The following is a 20,343-nucleotide window of genomic DNA, read 5'->3' as shown; positions in this document are numbered from 1 at the left end:
TTAACCTGCTTAGTCATGTTCATAGCTGAGGTCCGAAAGTCAATACTGGGGGTAAATGACACAGAAGGGTGATGGATGACAAGTTGAATTTGCATCCAGGGACTGAAGGTGAATGTTGACAGAGGTATTTATCTTGAGAAAAGGGGTCGGGCGAGGCAAGGCAGGCCGGTGCCTCGAGGTGCGAGGACGTTGACAAATTTTTGTAGCGCTGGGGGCTGTTTTCTTTGTTTTAGAGCCCAAGTGACCCCCCCCCCCCCATCGCTCAGGCTGCCTAAACTATCCTCCGTCGCCTAAACTACGGAATCATTTTTTTAAAAGCCCTTTTGAACCGGCTTCTGGGTCCGCTTGTTTTGCTTTTGAAACCAGCAAACTATGCACCGAGCAACTCACCTTCTGTATGTCGATTTTTGTCCTGCTGCTGTCGTGAACCTAAAATACCGCCTGAGTTTTGGCTTCTGCAAAAGTAGTACAGTGAACCCGTTTCTTGCGAGAGATATAAATAATAATAAAGAAAAAAAATACATACGTATTTGAAATTTGAATTAGAAATGAGTAGCGCTGTCTGGTTCTTTCGAAGACAACTTGAACACTTCAAAAGGAAATGACGCTGATTAATATTAATGATTGCCGACCATTTGCATGTAAGTGCCATGCATCTGTCGTCTCATTTTCTAATTAGTAGCACATCGGCCGGCGCTTGATGCCATGTGCAAACACTCATTTGCTTTCATGCTTCTGGAACAAGTTTTGCGAGCCCGTGTGACGGGAGAACCACTTAACCGCGTGTCATCCATCATGTTGTCAATGCGTTAATGTTTTGGGCCCACACGAGCTTGGCACGGGGCAAAGCAGTTTGGCCGCCTTTGTGACACCCCGACGTTTGAGATCGCTCGCCATTTGCGTGTTTGCAAAGGCGGGAAGTGTGTTTTGGGTCGATTATGATAGTTATGAAGTTGGAAATTAAAAAACGTTGACACTGTGTTCATATTTTAACTGTGCAATCCCTTAGCTAACTGTAGCTAACGTTGCTGGGTGTTACCGGTGACGTGTCTGTGGTGGAAAAAAAAGAAAGAAACCTTAAACCTAAGGTAGTGGGAGAGCTACTGCAAGTCTTTGTGGAGGTGCTACCTGGTGTTCAAAGTTTGAGAAGCGCAGTTTTCGGAGATGCCAGGTTGGATCCGCTCAACGTGCTCCCCCTTGTGTCCGTGAACAAGCGCAAGGCATTAATATGCTTTCAGACAAGCTTTTATTGACTTGAAGAAAAGCGTTGCCCCCCACCCCGCTTACCCCCAACCTCCCTAAGTGGCGTTTTTAACAATGTGGCTGCCGCGATGAATCATTTAGCGTCCAGGAGTACCTTAAAGGAATCGTTTGCTGCGGGAGTTGTTTGATTCCGGCGAACTGACAGCATGGCAGGCTGATGGAATATATTTATGATCATGATGTCACGTTGTTGCGCGTCGAGCTGAAAAGGAGCCTTTGTTTTGTGGGCATGAGCAGGTCAGTCATTGTTAGGCCCAAGCGAAGAATAACCCACAGAAAGGTGTTTCCTGTCTTTCGGGCCATGTTTACACGTGTGTCATGAACCCCATTGTGGAAGAGAGCCCGCAAAGCAACATGAAATTTGTGAGGCGCGTCTATTACGGGAAGACCCCCCCACCGACCCCCACAAAACAAATCGCCTTAAGAAAGGTAGAGACAGTTAGAAGCTTGCCAAACATCAGATGGTGGACGTCACAGCAAATCCAGATGTTACGCCTTCCTCAAAAGATAAATACAGTCTTTGTTTTACAATTTATTTAAAAACACAAAAAACTGATGCTGATGTTTACTAAGAAAAAAAAACTACTGGTGCTTCACTTTTCTAATAGGGAAACAAGACAAACTAATGATGCTCTGATTCCTAAAAAAAAAAAAAAACACTCAATTGATTTGACAATTTCTTAAACGGAAGAAAAAACAGTTTTGTTCACTCAAAAGTCAAGCGTGTTCCCGCGTGTGCCGTTACTAAATGTGCTCACGATTGACGACGAGCTGTTCTCGTGGCACATTTCAAAAGTGTGTTTGAAATCGCCATCAATGAAGCGTGTCAAAACAAACATTGGCGACACTCGGCGTGTTTGACTGCCTGTCGGTCCGAGCGAGCACATGTTTGGGATTCAGATTTGCGTCGGTGGCCGAACAATGCCTCCTTGAGCTCCACCTGCCAGCTGTGAAGTCTTTCATCCGCGTGCGTGACCTCCAGCCGGCCCCTCTGTTGAAACCAGCCGGCGGTCGGCTCCTCCGTCTTTGTGGCGGCTCTTTGATGCTTGACCGAAATCGCTGCTGTTGAGGCCACGCCCCCCTGACGTCATCGCAATGCCGTTTCCGCTTGTTGTTGGCCAAGATCGCAGCTGTTGGCCTTCTCTGTGTGAAATCTCAAAATCTGGTGTGAGGAACAGGCTTTAGGACTCTAGGCTGCTAACTTTTTTTTTTTGTTTTTAAACAATAACTCAATATATTTGGCATTTCATTTTTTTCCATAACTCAGTCATTTTAATTAGATTTAGTTTTTAATGATACATTTTCATTAATACCCAGGAATTTTCCAACTCTCGTATTAGTCGTAAAAGTGTAACCCGGGCGAACTCTTTTGCGAACCAATACGGAAGCACCAACTAGCGATCCCTCATTTTGTTTTTGATGCAAAAGTCGTCAATACCGTGCGGAGAGGTCATTGTTCCCCATGAACAACAGCAAGGGCAATTAGAGTGACGAGACGGGCCGGTCGGGAGGTACTGGCGTTGGAGTGCGCCTCGTAAAGCACGCCGTTAAACTTTAAAGCCAGCGCCATCCTTCATAATTGCAGCGGGAAATGGATTCATGACGACTAATCAACCATAAAATGTTGCGACATGTCGTTGCTTTTATTATGGCCGCGCCACCAGATTAAGCACATTTGCTTTGCTGACAATGTTGCATGTTGTTAACCATCCATCCATCCATTTTCCGAACCGCTTGATCCTCACTCGGGCCGCGGGGGGTGCTGGAGCCTATCCCAGCCGTCTTCGGGCAGTAGGCGGGGGACACCCTGAATCGGTTGCCAGCCAATCGCAGGGCACACAGAGACGAACAACCATCCACACCCACACTCACACCTTGGGACAATTTAGAGCGTCCAATCAGCCTGCCATGCATGTTTTTGGAATGTGGGAGGAAACCGGAGCACCCGGAGAAAACCCACGCAAGCCCGGGGAGAACATGCAAACTCCACACAGGGAGGCCGGAGCTGGAATCGAACCCGGTACCTCTGCACTGTGAAGCCGACGTGCTAACCACTGGACTACCGGGGCGCCCATGTTGTTAACCTTACATACATATTTAACCGCAATTTAAAAACAAAAACATTTTTTCAACCTCTTACAGACAACAACATCTCACAGTAACATTCCACTAAGTAATTTGCATGGCATTTGTGATAAAAAGTTTGGGTGTTAGCAGTTTAAATGACAGGGCGCCTCACTTTACACTTGCCTCTGCCAGCACGGAATGTCGCAAACCGCGTCGTTAACGTCTCGCGCTAACCCCTCACTAGCCATGTGCTCATCTGTGATCGAGTCCTGCATTTCATTGTTTTACATGAAGTTAGCTCTTGACTTCATTTTGCACTTTGGAGCGCTAGCACGGCATCTTAGACTGTTTCATGAGCTTCTTGCGCTAGCCTCTTGCTAACCATATGCACACCACTCGTGATTTTTTTTTTGCAAAGTGAAGCGGTTGGGGCGCACTCATACTTTGAAGTGGTCATTGTTCAGTGTTTTTTTTTTCCCCCTCACTCCCGACACATCAGTACTTTTCAGGACCATTACGAAAAAGAAAATAAATTGTTCCCAGCTACTTGGAGTGCCGTCATGGTGACATCTGCCCTGTGATAAATTCCTCCTTCATTAGCTCGGGGTATGGGATTACCCGCGGAGAGCACATTAATCACCGCTTTCCGTGGCAGCCCTCGAATGCGCTGCTTGAGAAAAAAAGAAAAAGAACAACTTTTTCCTGACGCGTCACTCTTCTCTCAAGGCGAGCTGCAATCAATCATGTTGATTGGCAGCACTGTTAGCTTACACTGTTTATACAATGTGTCATGAATGATCAGGTTAGCCACTATTGTTGTTTGGGTGGGGGGGGGGGGTGAGGGGGTGATGTGCAGCCGTATGCAAAGGACTCACTGCATTCAGTGTTCAAACTGGCCGTAATATTACAGTGCTGACATTTTTTTAGCACAGTGCATTTGTGACATAGAGTTCAGTTGTATTTCACTTGTAATTCTTTTTTCAACTGTTGGGTTTCAAACATTTCGTTTTTTCTCGTAAAACAAAACATACGGATACAGCGTGTTTGCAGATGTACACGAGTCCACCTAAATCGACCAAGTGTAGTTTCACCTCAGTGACCAAATATGATTGCATTAAAGTGAGCAAATTCGGTTACACCTATATGAGCAAGTATTGGTGCAGCTGATATGGTTTGCTTCACCTTAAGTGACCAAATATGATTACACTAAATATGATGGTTCCACTTGACCAAATAGGAGTCCACCTGATATATTAAATAGTGTTGCACTTCGGTGACCAAACATGGTTCCACTTAATGTCGCCACTAAAGTGACCACTTAAATATGACCCGGTGTGGAGACATTCTGTTCATTTACAGCCATGCATTGTAGTAGTAGAATTTTTTGTTTTATGCTTGTCATCTATAGGATGGATACTCTTTCAATTCATCTTCTGGGGGGGTTTTTTGTCTGCCCCTCTGGTGTGACCTTGTAATAATGCCATCTCAATGACATTCTGTCAGCGCCTAATGAGAGCCGAATTAAAATTTCAGGAGTTCCTACACATAAAGCACTCGTACATCAATTTAATGCGGACACTTTGGTAATTGTGCTCCTGAAGGTGCTCAATCAGCACCCGCTCCCACCTGGAGTTATAATTACACCCTTAGACTTTGTCTTTGGCACTATATCAGAATCTCCAAGTTCCTAAAAAAAAAAAAAATTAGAAAAAAACGTGTTCAATTAAAAGCGTGTGTACTGTTAACACTTCATGGCACTTCTGTTTGATTTCATTTCACTTATGCATTAGGTATGCGAGCTATGTATACAGTAAAGAAAGACTGCTATGTTAGCTTGTGATGCTAGCCTTTAGCTAGTCCTGTACTTGCCACTTGTGGTTAAAATTGCAAAGTGTGATTCTATTACGTGACATTAGCGCTCAATTTATTTTTATATTAGCCTATCTTTGGTAACTAATCCACCATCTTGTGTCCACTTGTAGGTGATGCTCGACGAATCCCCGGAGGCTGTAAGATGCTCTCAACATCACGGTAGTCATACACCATTGGCCAGCGACAAAGATTGATACTTGCGTGTAGCGAGATGAAAGCAAAATATAACCATGAAGCTAAACGTTGCATTCAAAAGCTCATAAAAGAGATTTATTTACGCGGTGAGATCATCCTCCGCGGGCGTGGCGCCGCGGTGGGAATTCTTGCACAACGCTCATGTAACGTCATTAATTTGCAACCATTTTTAACTCTTCCGCACTGTTGTTGTTATTTCCTCTCCTAAAATTTGTCAAGAGTGAAAAGCTTGAGCAGACACTTGGTGCATGATGCAATTGTTTCAAAATGTTTTGGGGTTGTTGTTTTTTTTTTTCATTTTAAACTTGTGACTGTATTTTTAGGCCTTGATGTTGAATGACTCACGCGGCAGTGGATTGTTTGCCAACGTTGCTCTTCATCCTGCGTATCACAGATAAGCTTGTAAGTACTTTTTTCTTTTATCGCACATTGCACGGGCAGCAGTGTCATATTTTCTGTTTTACACACACACAAAAAAAAGGAGCTGTCATTGGAATGGATGGAAAGAACATGATTAGAGATTTAATGTTGTATACTTGCGACGTCAAATGGACGCGTGATGGATTCGACCATTAGCCCGGCAAAATTAGCACGTCACATTTCCACTTTTTTGCTCCGTTCATGTGTTGTACTTCAAGAATTAATATTTATTCATGTCGTAGCCATTTTTGTTTTGCGTTTTATCGATACATATTTTAGGGTGATGCCTCTCCATCATTGTGAATCATTGGATTATTTTGTTTCATTGCACAGTTGCCATATGTTGCTATAAACTAAATGACTACTTTGGAAATGGCAGGACGTTTGCAAACTACCCCAAGTTATGGCTCCCCTTAGGTTTGAGAACTGCAGCTTTAAAGAGTCCCTTAAATACGAGTCAGCCAACACCAGCTTCGGTTCTTCCCCTCTTTTCCTTAAAAGAGGTCTTTGTGCCTGCAGGGCCCCCATCAGTTACCTGCTGACAGGCCGAGCATGACTGATACGCCGCCTGAGGGCCCCGCCCCCGACCCCACAGCCACCCACCTCCATGCTTTATTTTGTCAGGCAGCTCATCATTTATACATCTTATCGGAAACAAAAGGCAGAGCACCGCTGCGTGGAAATGAAAAGAACGACTTGTGTCTGGACGCTTGAAGTCACACGATCCCACCGGGGCTGGCTCGGGCAACATGAGCCGCCCCGCCCCGCTCCGCAGAGCCCTTTTCGTCTGCCCACACCTCCGCCGCGTGAGTGTTGGACGCGGTCCTGGCACTGTGAGGCCCGCCTCTTGGTCTCAGGTGACAAAGACATGAAACACAGTGCTGTCGACACATGCTGACGTCTGTTCCTCTTGTCTGGTGGTTCTTCAACTTTTTATACCAAGTACCACTATCATGACCAACATAAATTTGTGTGTGTGTGTCAAAGTATGTTGATCATTTGGAGGACTGGTGCGTTCATCGCTGCTTCATCTTTAATTTTCGGAAAAAAAGATTCCCTTGACGTGTCCATAACAGGTTGAAATGATTAACTCCGCGCTGTCGTTGCGAACGGTAATCCATCTTTCACAGTCGCGCCGGACCAAATTTCACCGACGCGTCACGCCATCTCATTTGATTTGCGGCGTTACAAAATGTTAATAAAGTTTTGCTTGGCGCGCGCGGCGGAGCGCAAAACTTGAAGTCGCTGGCAGGATATGAAGGAGTGATCCTTTGAGCCAAGATGAAAATAAAAAGTCAGCGGGAGGCCCAGCGGCGCTCATGTTTGACTTTGCTTTTCGTATCGTATCAGTCATTCGACGCTGACGGCACAACTGTAAGTCTTAATTTGAGTAAAAACACATGTTCTTGGCAGCCTCGGAAGAATGCGGCGAGAAACGGCAAGAAGACAGGCCGAGGGAAGCTCCCTGTCACGTAAACAACGGACGGACCAGCACAAAATTGGCACCTGGAGTGTAAATTGAGCGACTCCCGCTAACCGGAACTAAAAACGATGCCAAAAGTAGACGAGTCCAGTTTTGTAACCTCTGGGTGAGGAAGAGAAACCGAGTGGATGTGTTGTGTGCCGACGCCACCGTCCGTTGTCGTTTTGGCGTTTAATCTGCAGACGGCTCATTATACGCCCGCCGCTTCCTCATTCAACAATCGCGCTGAGAAACGAGCAGATGCTTGAACTCGTCAGCCCGTTCTCCGTATCTCTTGATTCTTTTGGGCCTCCTGGATCGTCAGCATCATAATCATCATCCTCCTCCTCCGCCCGAGAGAGCGCGCAGGGGCTTTGTTCTCATTCGGGGATGTTTGGCAGCGCGCTGATAGATATGATTATCCTTAATGTCGGCGCGTCGCCGCGTCCTCGATAACAGATTGTCTCCGTAGAATTCATCCTGCTTATCTGCTCTCGTTAGGCCCTCTGCACTGGGACAGCGGGGGGAGTTTCTTTTTTGCTTTGTTCATCAGGATGAGAGATGCGTTTCTTTACCATGAAGAGATAAGCGGCATCGTGCTGCCTGGAAATTTGCACTCCGCGATCCGCTGGTCCGGTCGAGAGGTCTCCTCGCTTCGGGCCGTTCCGTTCCTACGATGGCAACGTGACCACTTCGGCGTGTGCCAAAAGTAGATATGCGGTGAACCCTCACACCGTTGCCATCTTGTGGCAGCTAGGTGCCAAGAAACTATGTTGAAGTGCGGGGCGGAACTTCATTCAGTCTTCGCCGCGGTCTTGTGCCACCTTGGGCGGGCGTCACGTCAGTTGCCATTTCGCCCGTTTTCTTAATTGCGCCGCCTTGGTCAAATGACATGCAAGGATTTGTTCACGACGAGAAAGCTTTTTGCCACCCGAAAGTGCTGAAATAAGTCTGTCGAAAATGTCTGAACATTGTGTCGCAGCGCAGGGAGTTGAGCGCATCCCGTTCAGCGCAACGCTCAGCAGCCGCCCAGAGCAGCTCGAGGCCTGAGGGCCGTCTGTGTGTGCAGATTAGAGCCGGCTGATGAAGCTCGGTGGGGGTGGCGGGTCAAGCTTGGGAATGCCAGCTGCCAAACGGCTCACCTGGCACAACACTCGTCTCTCAGCACCCACTGTCCCACTCCGCAAAGCCCCCTTCAGCATCAGGACGGCTGAAGAGTTCCTATCCTGTGACGGGATGCGAGATAAGTCGTATCTCTGGAAACCCTCCGCAGGTGTACCAGCCCCCGAAACACTTTTCTGCACACGCGCCGCCTTTAGTGGGCATGCTAGCGCCGCCTCCATCTTTCCCATCCAATTATGACGCAAAATAAAGGCAACGAGGTGGCGTAGGAAGACATTTTCATTTTAGTCCCCCCCACCCCCAATGCAGCTTGTCTGTCCTGTGCATTTAGGCTGCCTGCTTGCCTCCAAGGCCTCGTTTCAAAGTGTCGTTCAGGCATCCGTCAGACCGTTGTGAAAGCGAGCACAATAGCTTTTGAAGCGCAAGTGCTCATATCGCCCTACAACTGGCTCCACTTTGAAGGCAAAATAGGCAAAAATTCCTCTTCTTTTCAAGTGATGCCAAGCTATTCTCACAGCTTTTTATCAGGCCAGGCCTAGCTTCCCCCCCCCCCCCACCTACCCTCCCGACCCACCCCGCCTTGCCCCCTCTCCGCTAATCACATGTGAACACAAGACCAACAAAGGCGGCATTGTTTCACGTTTATCTGCGTTTAGGCGACTCCGACGTTAGAGATGGCTGATTTGTTGGAAAGGAGCTCAAAACGTTGGTTTTACCTGAGAGAATGTTTTTAGGTGCTGGATGATGCAAACAGAACTCTTTGTGTCGTCGTTGCATCATATTTTCTCCAAAATGGGCCGTCATCGCCAGTATGTTAGATTGCGCAAGTGTGCCCAATATTGTGAGCGGTGTGCGCGATGGTTCGAAAGGCAAACGATAGGCCGAGGACTTAAAAAGTCCAAAGGGAGTTATTTCCACTTTGTGTTTGCACGAGGGTCTTGCATGGCCTTGCCCGTGGGTGGCCGCCTTAATAATGTGGCAAGATGAATTGCGGACAAGCTGCCGTATTATGAGGGTCTTGGCCATGGGGGGCGGAGGGGGCGTCCTGATCTGGCCTGTGATCTGTGAGGCCAAGAGGAAATGAGTCAAGGCAGGCTGGAGCGGCCTTTTCAAAGTGTGCACCTAAGGAAATGAAAGAGCTTATTGAAATGAGCGGCCAGCAAGCGCTTGCCATTCTTGAGAGGCCAGCCGTTAAGATTCCTTGTAAAAGCTGAAGAAGATGTGATTGCTGATTGAATTTGTTTTTTTTTTTTTTTTTTTTTTTCCCCCCCTTCCATTTCAGTGACTCCAAGCTGGCAAAAATGGTTGCACTCTCCAGAGGGAAGGAGTCTTTCGCCACCTGTTGGATTCTTTTCGCATCGCAGCACAAACTCTGCAAACAAGTTGGGCTCACCTATTGGCTAGGTTTTCTTCATTTGAACCAAATGGAACTTCTGTTTGATTCAATATTTGTATGGAGGTAAAGTTTGGGTGGGTGTCCCACCCTTCCCAAAAAAAGTGGCGTAGGTGCATTCACTAACAAAAGATGACAGCTCTGCGCCTTGCCGAGCTTATCGAGGACGTTCCCGTGACCGCGGTTGGTATACTTCTTCCCGCGGCCGCCGCCGCCTCCTCCTCATCGCCTTTCTCATCGTAGCTCAGCTGCATCGCTGTCGCGCTGCCAAGCACGAAATGCGCCGTGAGCTGTGTATCATGTCCCATTCTAATTAGCTTTGTCAGGCCCAAGCCCCGCCGCCGCCACGCAGATCATGCTTTCTCTTAGCACTGCCACAATTTCCCCATTTTGTCCAAGAGCTACACTCCCTTACCTCCAGATGCAAGTTGAATATCTTCCATGGCCAACACTTGCATCTCAAATCATCTCTCCACATTGAAACGAATGCCAATGCCATTAATCCATTCCAGTCAATAACAAAAAAATCCCAAATGGTGTCACTCATATTCTGAAAGTGTGCTACAATTATATTAGTCCCTTTTTTGCCGGGGATAAAGAATATGTCCGACAATAATATGTTATCTGTCTCGATGATTTCACGCCGCACTTGTGTTTAAATCGCCATTGGCCCAAGTGTTGACGTCCGATGCTATTTGTTAGCTATGACGTTTCTCATTCGGCGTTAGCAGTAGTGAGCACACTTTTGTGGTTTTTAAATGTATAATTCTCTTTGTTTATTTTGACAGTAAACCACAACTGGGAGTGGAGTTCAAAAATAGATGAAGAAAAGCGCAGGTCATTCAGAAGAATAAAGGTCAACAATTAGGCTGGCTCATCCGCATCCAAATGTATATTTTGAAGCCACCGTTAGTTTGGACTTTTGGAAGCCCGCCCGGGTCCCCGCGATTACTTTGATCTCGTCTCGTCTCCCAGTGCTTCATCAGCGAGCACCTGAGGGCCTCCGTCTCTCGAACCCTGATTGGAAGTGGCAAGGAGATGAGGAGGAAGAGCGAAGGCGGGAATAAAAAAGAACAAGGGAATAAAAATAAGTGCGGCGGGCAGGCCCGAGCCGAGCGGGGCCCATCAACACCGATGAGCGTTAGCGTGTGTCACTGCCAGACAAGTGTCAAATCACTCAGGCCGCTGCCTCATTTGACTGGAGCGCATCAATCAGCCGGGCCCGATGCCGGGCGACGGGCCGGCATCGGGCTTCACCTCTGGCTCCCTCATTAGCTTGCGTCAGTGTTAGTGAAACCTCCGCCTGTCAGGGCGCTTGGCCACGCTCTCCCCGCACGCACTTTGAGGGGGTTTTGTTTGTTACTTTCACGTCGCTGTCGCCATGTTTTGGGTATTTGAGGTGACCCCGGAGAATCAAGCCAGCATCCAAATGGATGAGATTTACCGAAGGTAAAACATCAGCTCAATTTCGCTTCAGATTGAACAAAATGGAAATGCGCCCAATTTGTCAAAGTAAAAAAAGAGCAAAGCGATGATGCCCTCTGCGGAGTAAAAAAAAAAAACTCATGCGTGCTTTGTTTTCATTCATTGATGGAAAAATGGTGGGGGAATTTGATGGAACAAAAGTTACAAATTCCCATATTCGACTACCTGTGAGGAGCTAACGAGCTATCCATGTTAAGCGTGTCACATTTTGGATGTTAATACAAGGAGACAGCTCGTCGCACTCCAGTGTTCAGATCACCTCGAGTCGCTCGCGTATCGGAAGAAATGAGCACACTTCTCCTGCGAGGTGACCAAACGCACGTTGACTCTGGCTTGTCCGCAGGCAGGCTGGCCCGGGTCCCGGCGCCGCGACACAACGGGCCTGCTGGTCACGACGAAAGGGAAGTGTGGACGGGAAGCTGTCGAGTTGGCTGAGCGTCACGCGCCGCAAGTTGGAAGATGCCGGCCACTAATACGGCACCAGTGTCTCTCGTCCTCGTCTCTGCTACCTGTCACCGCGCCCTTTTCGTCATGTTTGGAAACAACAGGCGTAAGTTAGCAAAATAGAATAGCTAGGCTCTGAGCTCATGTCAGCTCGACAGCATCCAAAGAAGACATCTATTTCATTAATCCCAGCAACAGAAAACTCAGTTCATCACCATGGCGTGTATTCTTTATCCTCTGCGCAGAATAAACAATCTGGCCATACTGAGAAGATGGAGAGAGGAGCCGAGTCTCCAGAACAGCACTGTTCGACTCTGCATGACGAGATCTTACTGCACCCAGGTGGTTGAGGTGCAAAACAATGTCCATTGAAAAATGTGGCAAATACGTTTGCTTTCATGCTTTACGGGGGTCCACCGACACGGGACCTGACGATCACCGGCTCACGCAGCCCGTCAGCTCCACTTTGGAACGGGTGGCATGCGCAGGCTGACGTGACTGCCTTTGAGCAGCGCCGCTGACTTGCAGCTGCAGCCGCCACTTGCCACTGCTGCATTCTTCCTCCTCCTCCTCACGACAGGGAGAGCACCTTGATGGATTGCTTTGCCAAAAGTGCTGATCACAGAGGGTTCAAAGGTCACGTCAGGTGCGCGACTGCAATCACCCCAGAGCCAGCCTACCATAACATTGCTGACTGTTGCTTCATTATTCATTGTAATACATCACATTATTTTTAATTTGTTCATGTCGTGTGTTCCACTCGATAAAAATTGTTTTTTTTTGTTCGTTTTTCTCATCGTTCTCATACGTTAAATCTTCCCTCCACTTGTCAAGCTCGAGACTGTGGCACATTTCCAGTGCATCCCGTTAGATGCTCGGCTCTAATTTGAGCCGGCTCGTTAGCTTTGTTGGCTAATGCGACGGCTTGATTTTTGTACGCGTATCCCGCCGCACGCCCCGATCAAGCGCATCGCCGTGCCGAAAAAGAGCAGACATGTAAAAGTTTGTGACATGTGTCAGGGCGGCATGGAGACGATGTCGCTGATGTCGGTAGAGCTGACAGGCGCAGATGGCTTTGGGACATTGCAGGTTTGGTACATGTCAACTTGCATCGGCGTCACCCGCTGGAAGCTGTGCAAATATGTCAGCGCTGTCGTTTAAAAAAGCACCATTTGGATTGCTTTGTTTTAAGTAGTAATATTATTGTGTAAGCCTTAATCATTTCAGAAATTCACATTTTCAGCCCTTTGTGCTCCAAACACAGCCCAAAGTACATCTTTATTCGTCCACTTGGGGGCTGCGAGAGGCAACAAGATCCATGAGGCGAGAGTAAGAGAACCAACGGTTTGAGTCGTGAAACTTGCAGAACCAGAGTGTTTTTCATTTTTTGCAGTGTGAAGTCGCTATTTGGGGCAGGATGCACCAGCGAATTAGAGCAGCGTGAAGACGAGAGCCGGACAAAAGCGGTTTCCGTGCTTTGGAGGGTGGAAGAGGAGCCTGATGAACCACACCGTTCCTTACACAAGACCGAGAACGCAGTTTGGAAAACGTATCTTTGACTTCCAGGTAAATCAAACACCTAGCATACTTCTTTTTCCCTGAGCAAAATATTCAAGGAGGCATATTGTGCATTTTCCCCCACAATTTACAACGGTTCCCAGTTGTCTTCATAACATCTCAGCCACACTTTCTTCCAAATAACCCAAGTGTTATCGATTATGAGTACACTGTACAGGTCGTCCTCTCATCAGGAACAGCTTTGTAACTCATGGAGGAAGCTGTCAAAAGTCGAATAAAAATGTGTATGAAAGACACGTTTTAAAAATAGACAGAGGGGGCCTTGCACCTACTCACAGCAGCAGTTTGGACCAACTAGAGACGCTTATGGGAGGACTGGTTGACTCCAAGTAGTAATCCAGCTGCGATGTCATAAATCCTCTCTTGTTTATTGCAATACACAATTTATTGCTTCTATTTGTGAAAGGATATTGGAAAAAATATGACATCCCAATTATTGAGGGGGGGGGGGGGGAATCATAATTAGTAAGCCCGTAGAAACCTTTGGAAGGGCGAGTGGCTGAACAAAATCTGTGTCTGTTGGTCCTTTTGCGGTCCAGGGGATGCAGCACCAAATCGCCCACGTGGCGATGCAGATCGAAGCTGCGCGCCTGCTGACGTGCAACGCCGCTCGTCTGAAGGAAGCCGGCAGAGCCTTCATAAAGGAGGCCTGCATGGCCAAATACTTCGCTGCTGAGGTGACGACGCATACTCCTCAGAACATTCGTTGTTGTTTTTTTTTTTTAACTATTGTTCTATCAGGGCGTCAGATAGTGGAACCTGCAGTGTGAACTGTGGCCATTGGAAATGATGTCAATAGACCTTTTAACCACAGAGACATGGGCTTACTGTTGGAACTCTCCAGCGTGCCGCTGTGCTCCCTCTTGCACTGCATAATTTTGTCTTCATTCGTGTCCTCCTGTCATGTTCATTTTAGTTCCGTTTCTCTGATACTGTTTTGAGAGTTCGGTGTGGCCACTGAATTTGGGCCAAAATGGTTGAGTGTTGTCACAGATAGTCAATTTGGCCAGTCACTTGAAGATGCCAAGCCTGTGAACAGAAATTACACAATTACAACAAAGATCAGAGTCTCATTTAAATTGTGAACATAAAAACGCTGGCAACTTACCTTCTCAGCACGCTGGAAAGGGAAAATAAATCAAACAGTGCGATTTAAAATTGCAGCCTATTTACCTTTGCAGAGTTGAACAGCCCGAAAACGCGAATTAATGTTAAGTTCCAAAAAGGTAGCAATGACGGGTGTAAAAAAAAAGAAACCTAAAACGTTCGGTTTGTCAAACGCTGGCAACTTACCTTCTCGGCGTGCTGGAAAAGAAAAAGAAAATTGCAAAATGAGAGTTGGTTCCATCGAGCATCGTGCCGTTGCAAATTGCAGGCGACTTACCGTGGAAGAGTTGAACGGCCTGAAAACGTGAATTAATGTTAAAAGTTACAAAAGGTTAGCGATGAAAAGACGAAAAAGAAACCTCAAACGTTGAGTTTGTCAAACGCGAGCAACTTACCCTCTCTGCACGCTGTAAAGGAAAAAGAAAATTGCAAAACGAGAGTTCGTTCAAAAGAACACGATGCCATTTAAACTTGCAGGCGACTTACCGTGGAAGAGTTGAACAGCCTGAAAAGGTGAATTTTTGTTCAAATTTAGCAATGACAAGACAAAAAAAGAAAGTTAAAACGTTCACCTTGCCAAGCCTTTTGGTCGTCTTGCCGCGACGTGGACGTGTAGTCAGTCGGTCAGCCTGGAGAGGAAAGAGCCCGCTTGTTCAATTTGTCGCATCTTAAATAGGTTTTCGCAATCGACGTCATCACGTGTTGTTTTTTTCAAAAGCTTTATTTAACAAAAAAGAAGTAAAAAAAAAATAATTGTGAGAAACAATTCCGAAAGAAAAATCTCGGTAAATGCGAGCTTCAGGTGAGGCTCGAACTCGCTGTCACCGGACCGCACCGTTTGTCTCTAACCAATAGGCCGATCGTGCCGATGACTTTCGGCATTGAAAGTCGCATTTTACTGTTCAACTTAATTTTGGAGCAATACTATTGTTGATACAAATAAATATAATCTCCAAATCCTCATTTTTCAAATCCGAGTTGGTCTAGTGGCTAGAGACTATATTTGGCTTCAGTTTATTCGTGTTCGAGTCCCCTTTTCTGCTCACCTGCATTTAGGCACCTATGTAGATATGGAAAGCGACAATCAACATTTTTGCCTATTTTCTGGCATGTGACGTGACAAAACAATAATTACGAGAGCATTTTCTTTTATATTATTTTGAATAAAAAATTTTCAACAATTGTATGGAGATGAAAACGTTTATTTTAATATACATATTTTTTTAATTTCTGCTTATTTGTGTCCAACAGGCTTTTTTATGATTATTATTTTTTAAGGATGAGTCATCTTAAACTTTTCCTGTGTCTTTCGACGCATATTAACTAGGTCCAGAATGTATTTTTCAAGTTCTCGGAGCTGAGACCCGGAAGTAAAAGGCGGACCAGAACCGGAAACGAGTCATTGTTTTCCTTGGCGTTTCTTCGCTCATATTTTTGGTGTTCTTCAAACACGTGAGCGAAGTTAGTTTAGGTACTTTCGGTCTAAGTCAGGCATTTTTGGATTTTTTGAAAATGCGCAGGAGACGACCACAGTGCAGGAACGTTGTCTCCGCGTCGGCTGCTGGCTGTCTGCGTGCTAAAGTGGCGACGTGTTGTGCAAAGGTAACGCGTGCTCAACTTTTCCTCCTTTTCACTGGATGCTTCCCTAAAAGAATATTTGTCTCTTTAAAAAAAAAAAAAAACATTGTCTTCTGTTAAGCTTGTCTCGATTCGATCAAAACATTGGGCGCATCTACACAATCAAGCGAGATATAATGCTAATATGATTTTTGAATGGAAATTTATTTCGACCGTCAAAAACGATCAATCATGTGAGCTATCTTGGAGTACAAATATGTTTTGAATGCAATAATAGATCACTCTAACTGGCTAATTATATTGTAAACGACGGTTTACAGTTGCTTTTTCTTAGAAATAATAACAAAAAATATGACATTTAATGATCTCTCGCGTGTTCTCTAAAACATATAAACTGTTCCGAGACGTCCATTTTGTTGTTTTGCAGCAATAAGGAGTCAAAGTATACAGCCCTAAATTGGTAATCGAAATTTGAATATTCAATGAGTACTCATTAACTATTCACAAGGCCAGACAGAATGACTATTTTGGTCATTTTACAGATTTATTTTACATTGTTCGGTTGGCTGAACGTCAGCATTTAAAAAATGACCAAAATGCACATCTGTGCTTTTCACACGACGGCGTTAGACATAACAACACTGGCTGACACCTCCGCCCTCGATGTTTACTCGGCCCGTAGTGTTCATCAAATAGCTCGCTGATTTTTTTTTCGATACATCAATGGATGCTACTTTCTTAACATTACGGTGCTAGCATGCAACTGTAACACAGAGAACGTGGTTTAAACTGTCGTCGCAGATCGCGGCCGCCGCCATGTTTCAATGTTGTTGACAGACGATAGGGCAAACGGCAAAAAATGCCGACCGTAAAGTTTTTTTTCGACGTAGAAATTCTCGGTCGGTCGAGTTATTGGAAATACACTACTTTTTTTTCTACGCCTTACCCCTTGTTACAATTTCAACAATTTTTGTAGATTTTTGCGTGTTGTCATCTTTAAATCAAAGATAAAGCATAAAAATTGTGTGATATGAAATACTCCAATTCATATTTTATGTATATAGACATCGATATTTGTTTTGGTCATAGCACGGTACCGCTTTTATTGTCCATAAAGGGCAAAAATACAAAAAAAAAAAAGAACTACATGTGTATGTATAGCGCTGATGCCACTGAACATGTCAAGTGGTTGAAAGTAAAATAAATATTCAGGAATAATACTTTTACAAGTTTTAAAAAAATTGTATGTTGCATTATATAAAATTATTTACATCAACTGCAGCACAAGGGTTAAATGTACTGCCTGTCAGCCAGTGTCGGTGTTAAACTTGAGTCAAGCTTTATTGCTAAAATGATGTGAAATTGTTCTAAAAAAAAATGCTTGTCAACATATTGTCCGGCTGGAATCAGAGTCTGCGTGTTTTGTGTCTCACTGAGTTTAATTAAAGTGGCCTTGTTATGGACGGCAACCGGAGTTGTTGGGGTTTTGTCCTGGAAGACGTTTGGCCTCTGGTCCGAGCAGACTTCTTGGATTGATGCTCAAGGCCAGAAAGGGCGAGCTGTCCTTTCTGGCGTTCGCGCATGAACCCATGAAACCTGCTCGGACCAGAGGCCAAACGTCTTCCAGGACAAAACCCCAACAACTCCGGTTGCCGTCCGTAACCGCACCCACTTTACATAGCCCCGCACGCAGGACCAGAATTTTTTATGTAAATTTGTTTGCAGACCACGCCCACATCAACCAATCACAACGCGGCATGTGAAATTTACTTCGCATAGCCCCGCCCACGTGAGTCCGGAGCAACCAATCAGATTGTGGCATGTACATTTTATTTGCATATACCACGCCCACCCGACCAAAATTTCAATATGCAAATCGATTTGCATGGTCCCGCCCAGGCGGCCCAGTAGTCGAGTGGTTAGCACGTAGACTTCACAGTGCAGAGGTACCGGGTTCGATTCCAGCTCCGGCCTCCCTGTGTGGAGTTTGCATGTTCTCCCCGTGCTTGCGTGGGTTTTCTCCGGGTCCTCCGGTTTCCTCCCACATTCCAAAAACATGCATGGCAGGCTGATTGAACACTCCAAATTGTCCCTAGGTGTGGGTGTTCGTTTCTGTGTGCCCTGCAATTGGCTGGCAACCGGTTCCGGGTGTCCCCCGCCTACTGCCCGAAGACGGCTGGGATAGGCTCCAGCACCCCCCGCGACCCTAGTGAGGATAAAAGCGGTTCGGAAAATGTATGTATGTATGTATGGTCCCGCCCACAACTGATTAGCACACCCAATCAGATTCCGTTATGCATATTTATTTGCATAGCCACGCCCACTCGGCCTAAATGCCAGAACATTATTTGCATATCCCCGCCCACAACGGACACCAGCCAATCAGAATGATCTATTCAAATAAAATTTGCATGGCCCCGCCTACATTAACCCCATCCAGCCAATCAGATGGTGACATGTAAATTTATATTTGCATAGACTCCACCCACTGCAGCCTGATTATCAATTTGCATAGCCTCGCCCATTCACAGCAGCCAATCGGATTGCTTCCCTATTTGCATAACTACACCCCCAACCCTACCCACTTTAATTGATGAAGGAAGTCGAGATGTTTATTTTATTTTACAAGAATACATGTTAAAAGACAAAGTTTAAAAAAAAGTTAGTTACAAAAAAATAAGTTTAAAAAAAGTTTAAAAAATTACAAAAAAAGTGTCTAAAAAAATTACTAATTAAAAAAAAAACTACTCACAAAAAATGTCCAAGTTGGATGACTTTGCAGCCTTCTACTTTTCGTTGCCTGGCAAAGTCAGCCTGTGACAGCAGAGCTGGACCAACACTTGGACCCAAGACAAAAATGAGATTGGAGAGTCTCAAGTCCCCTTGTGCAGGAAATGCAATTTGAAATGTGATCAAACTAACCAGCACAGAAGGTGATGCCACATAAGTTGTCTGGGACTCTCGCGCTCAGCTCCTGTGCAACAAATATGGCGTCAAAGAAGGGATTAAGAAAACTGTCAAGCTTTCAATACTTACTGCCCATTGTGGAACCTCTTCCAGCTGATTGCAGCAAGCCAAGTGTTGGACGACAGTCGCCGCCTGGTGAAGTGGACCTAAGAAAAAGGACACCGGCTTACAGCGCATTTCTGGTGCAGCAAATTTTAGACTAGAAGAAACCCACCAGGGAGGAAGAGGACCTGGGACTTCTTGGGCAGTCATCGGACCTTGAAGAAAAACTGCCAAGTTGCAGCGCGCACACACACGCGCGTATGCACCCGTGCAACTTTTCTTGTTGGCACGCTGCTCCAAAGTTGGCTTCAGCCCCTTCTGGACATCGTCCTCCAGCTGACCAAGCAGAAGCAGAGTAAGCGGTCAAAAAAAATGGATGCTGCGTGACGGGGGATGTCCAACCGCTTGCGAGGGCCTCAGAGTGGACAAGCCTGAACACAAACAGGAGGTACGCAATGGACCCGTCAAGCTTTTAATTCAGTCTCATTTTAATGTGGGTCAACTTGAAAGATTTCAGCTGCAATTTCGAAACGCTCTTTGCCCAGCAGGCGCAGCGTCTTGGTGGCCAAGGTGCAGACTCCACGATGGCACCAACTGGAAGCTTCTCTGCACAGTCAAAAAAAAAAAAAAAAATGCTTGTTTGCGTCTTGGCTCATCTCGTTGAGCACGACTTCATGTTCGCTCCACCACCTGCAACAACAAACAGTCATTTTTAAAAATCTGTCTTTTCCAACAACTGGCGAAAAAGATCAACGGTACTCGAGCCTGTCCACCGTCTTCCCGAAGTGGCTGCAGATTCAGGTTCTCCGGGGCCAAGAGCCGTTTTGGCGCCGCCTAGTGGACATAAGCAAAAAGAAAGACAAAATTAGTACAGGATGTTAAATGTACCTTTAAACTGTCCAGAGACATTTGTCCCAGCGCAGCTTTGGGGGAACCTGCAAAAAAGAAGTGTTAAAAATAAGCCATTTTGCTTTGCAACATGCTCAAACCCAGCAGACGGCCCCATTCGCCGTTGTCTTGTTCCTCTGGCAGCTCTGGATGAAGTCAAGACGCCGTTTGACCTGCGCACACACAAAAAGGATGACGGCGAGAGCAAATTGAAGTCATTTACGACGTCCTTACACTCCTTCCGTCTCATCAAGGAGCAAAACGGCAACTTGAGGCCAGACTCTCAACCTGCAGAGTGCCGTTGACAGCACCAACTTTGGCAATCCTCGAAAATGGCCAACTGCTTCCGAGGGCCCCAGAGTGGACAAGCCTGAACACAAACGGGAGGTACGCAATGGAGCCGTCAGGCTTTTATTTCAGTTTCATGTTAATGTGGGTCAACTTGAAAGATTTCAGCTGC

At 46.1% G+C, this 20,343-nt stretch overlaps 1 protein-coding gene and 1 long non-coding RNA gene across 12 annotated transcripts in view; one reads left to right on the top strand and one right to left on the bottom strand.

The window, feature by feature from the left end:
• Window positions 1-20,343, top strand: part of LOC147190093 (short/branched chain specific acyl-CoA dehydrogenase, mitochondrial-like) — a 32,285-nt gene that overhangs the window by 11,144 nt on the left and 798 nt on the right. Inside the window, exons 7-17 of one of the 9 annotated variants that reach the window (XR_015097525.1) lie at window positions 5,313-5,361; window positions 5,721-5,799; window positions 6,337-6,674; window positions 9,684-9,860; window positions 11,623-11,829; window positions 11,969-12,074; window positions 12,988-13,289; window positions 13,841-13,978; window positions 15,929-16,010; window positions 19,047-19,443; window positions 19,544-20,270. Coding sequence is in view for 1 of the 9 variants with exons in the window: in XM_086099460.1 (XP_085955586.1) it covers window positions 13,224-13,289; window positions 13,841-13,978; window positions 15,929-15,988 (264 nt within the window). In the remaining 8 variants the exon portion in view is untranslated. Of the gene's footprint in view, window positions 1-5,312; window positions 5,362-5,720; window positions 5,800-6,336; window positions 6,675-9,683; window positions 9,861-11,622; window positions 11,830-11,968; window positions 13,290-13,840; window positions 13,979-15,781; window positions 16,011-19,046; window positions 19,444-19,540; window positions 20,271-20,343 lie in introns of those variants that run through there. The other 8 variants (XR_015097528.1, XR_015097526.1, XR_015097522.1 and 5 more) reach the window with 8 other exon arrangements.
• On the bottom strand, window positions 12,905-19,308 carry LOC147190094 (uncharacterized). 3 transcript variants are annotated; one of them, XR_015097519.1, is made up of 7 exons: window positions 19,168-19,308; window positions 19,023-19,099; window positions 18,909-18,960; window positions 18,739-18,825; window positions 14,981-15,037; window positions 14,895-14,913; window positions 13,651-14,815 (listed from the first exon to the last, which is right to left on the bottom strand). It is a non-coding gene; the product is annotated as an uncharacterized LOC147190094 (long non-coding RNA). The 3 variants fall into 3 exon arrangements; XR_015097521.1 differs by lacking the exon at window positions 19,168-19,308 and having other exon boundaries at window positions 12,905-14,330; window positions 14,410-14,815; window positions 18,739-18,960; window positions 19,023-19,100; XR_015097520.1 differs by having other exon boundaries at window positions 13,651-14,913.

Source organism: Hippocampus guttulatus, chromosome 19 (assembly GCF_054856545.1).
Source record: "Hippocampus guttulatus isolate MCC_2025c chromosome 19, RoL_Hgut_1.0, whole genome shotgun sequence".
Classification (NCBI taxonomy): Eukaryota; Metazoa; Chordata; class Actinopteri; order Syngnathiformes; family Syngnathidae; genus Hippocampus; species Hippocampus guttulatus.
Note: the sequence above shows the minus strand (reverse complement) of the source record. Positions and strands in the feature narration are given on the sequence as shown.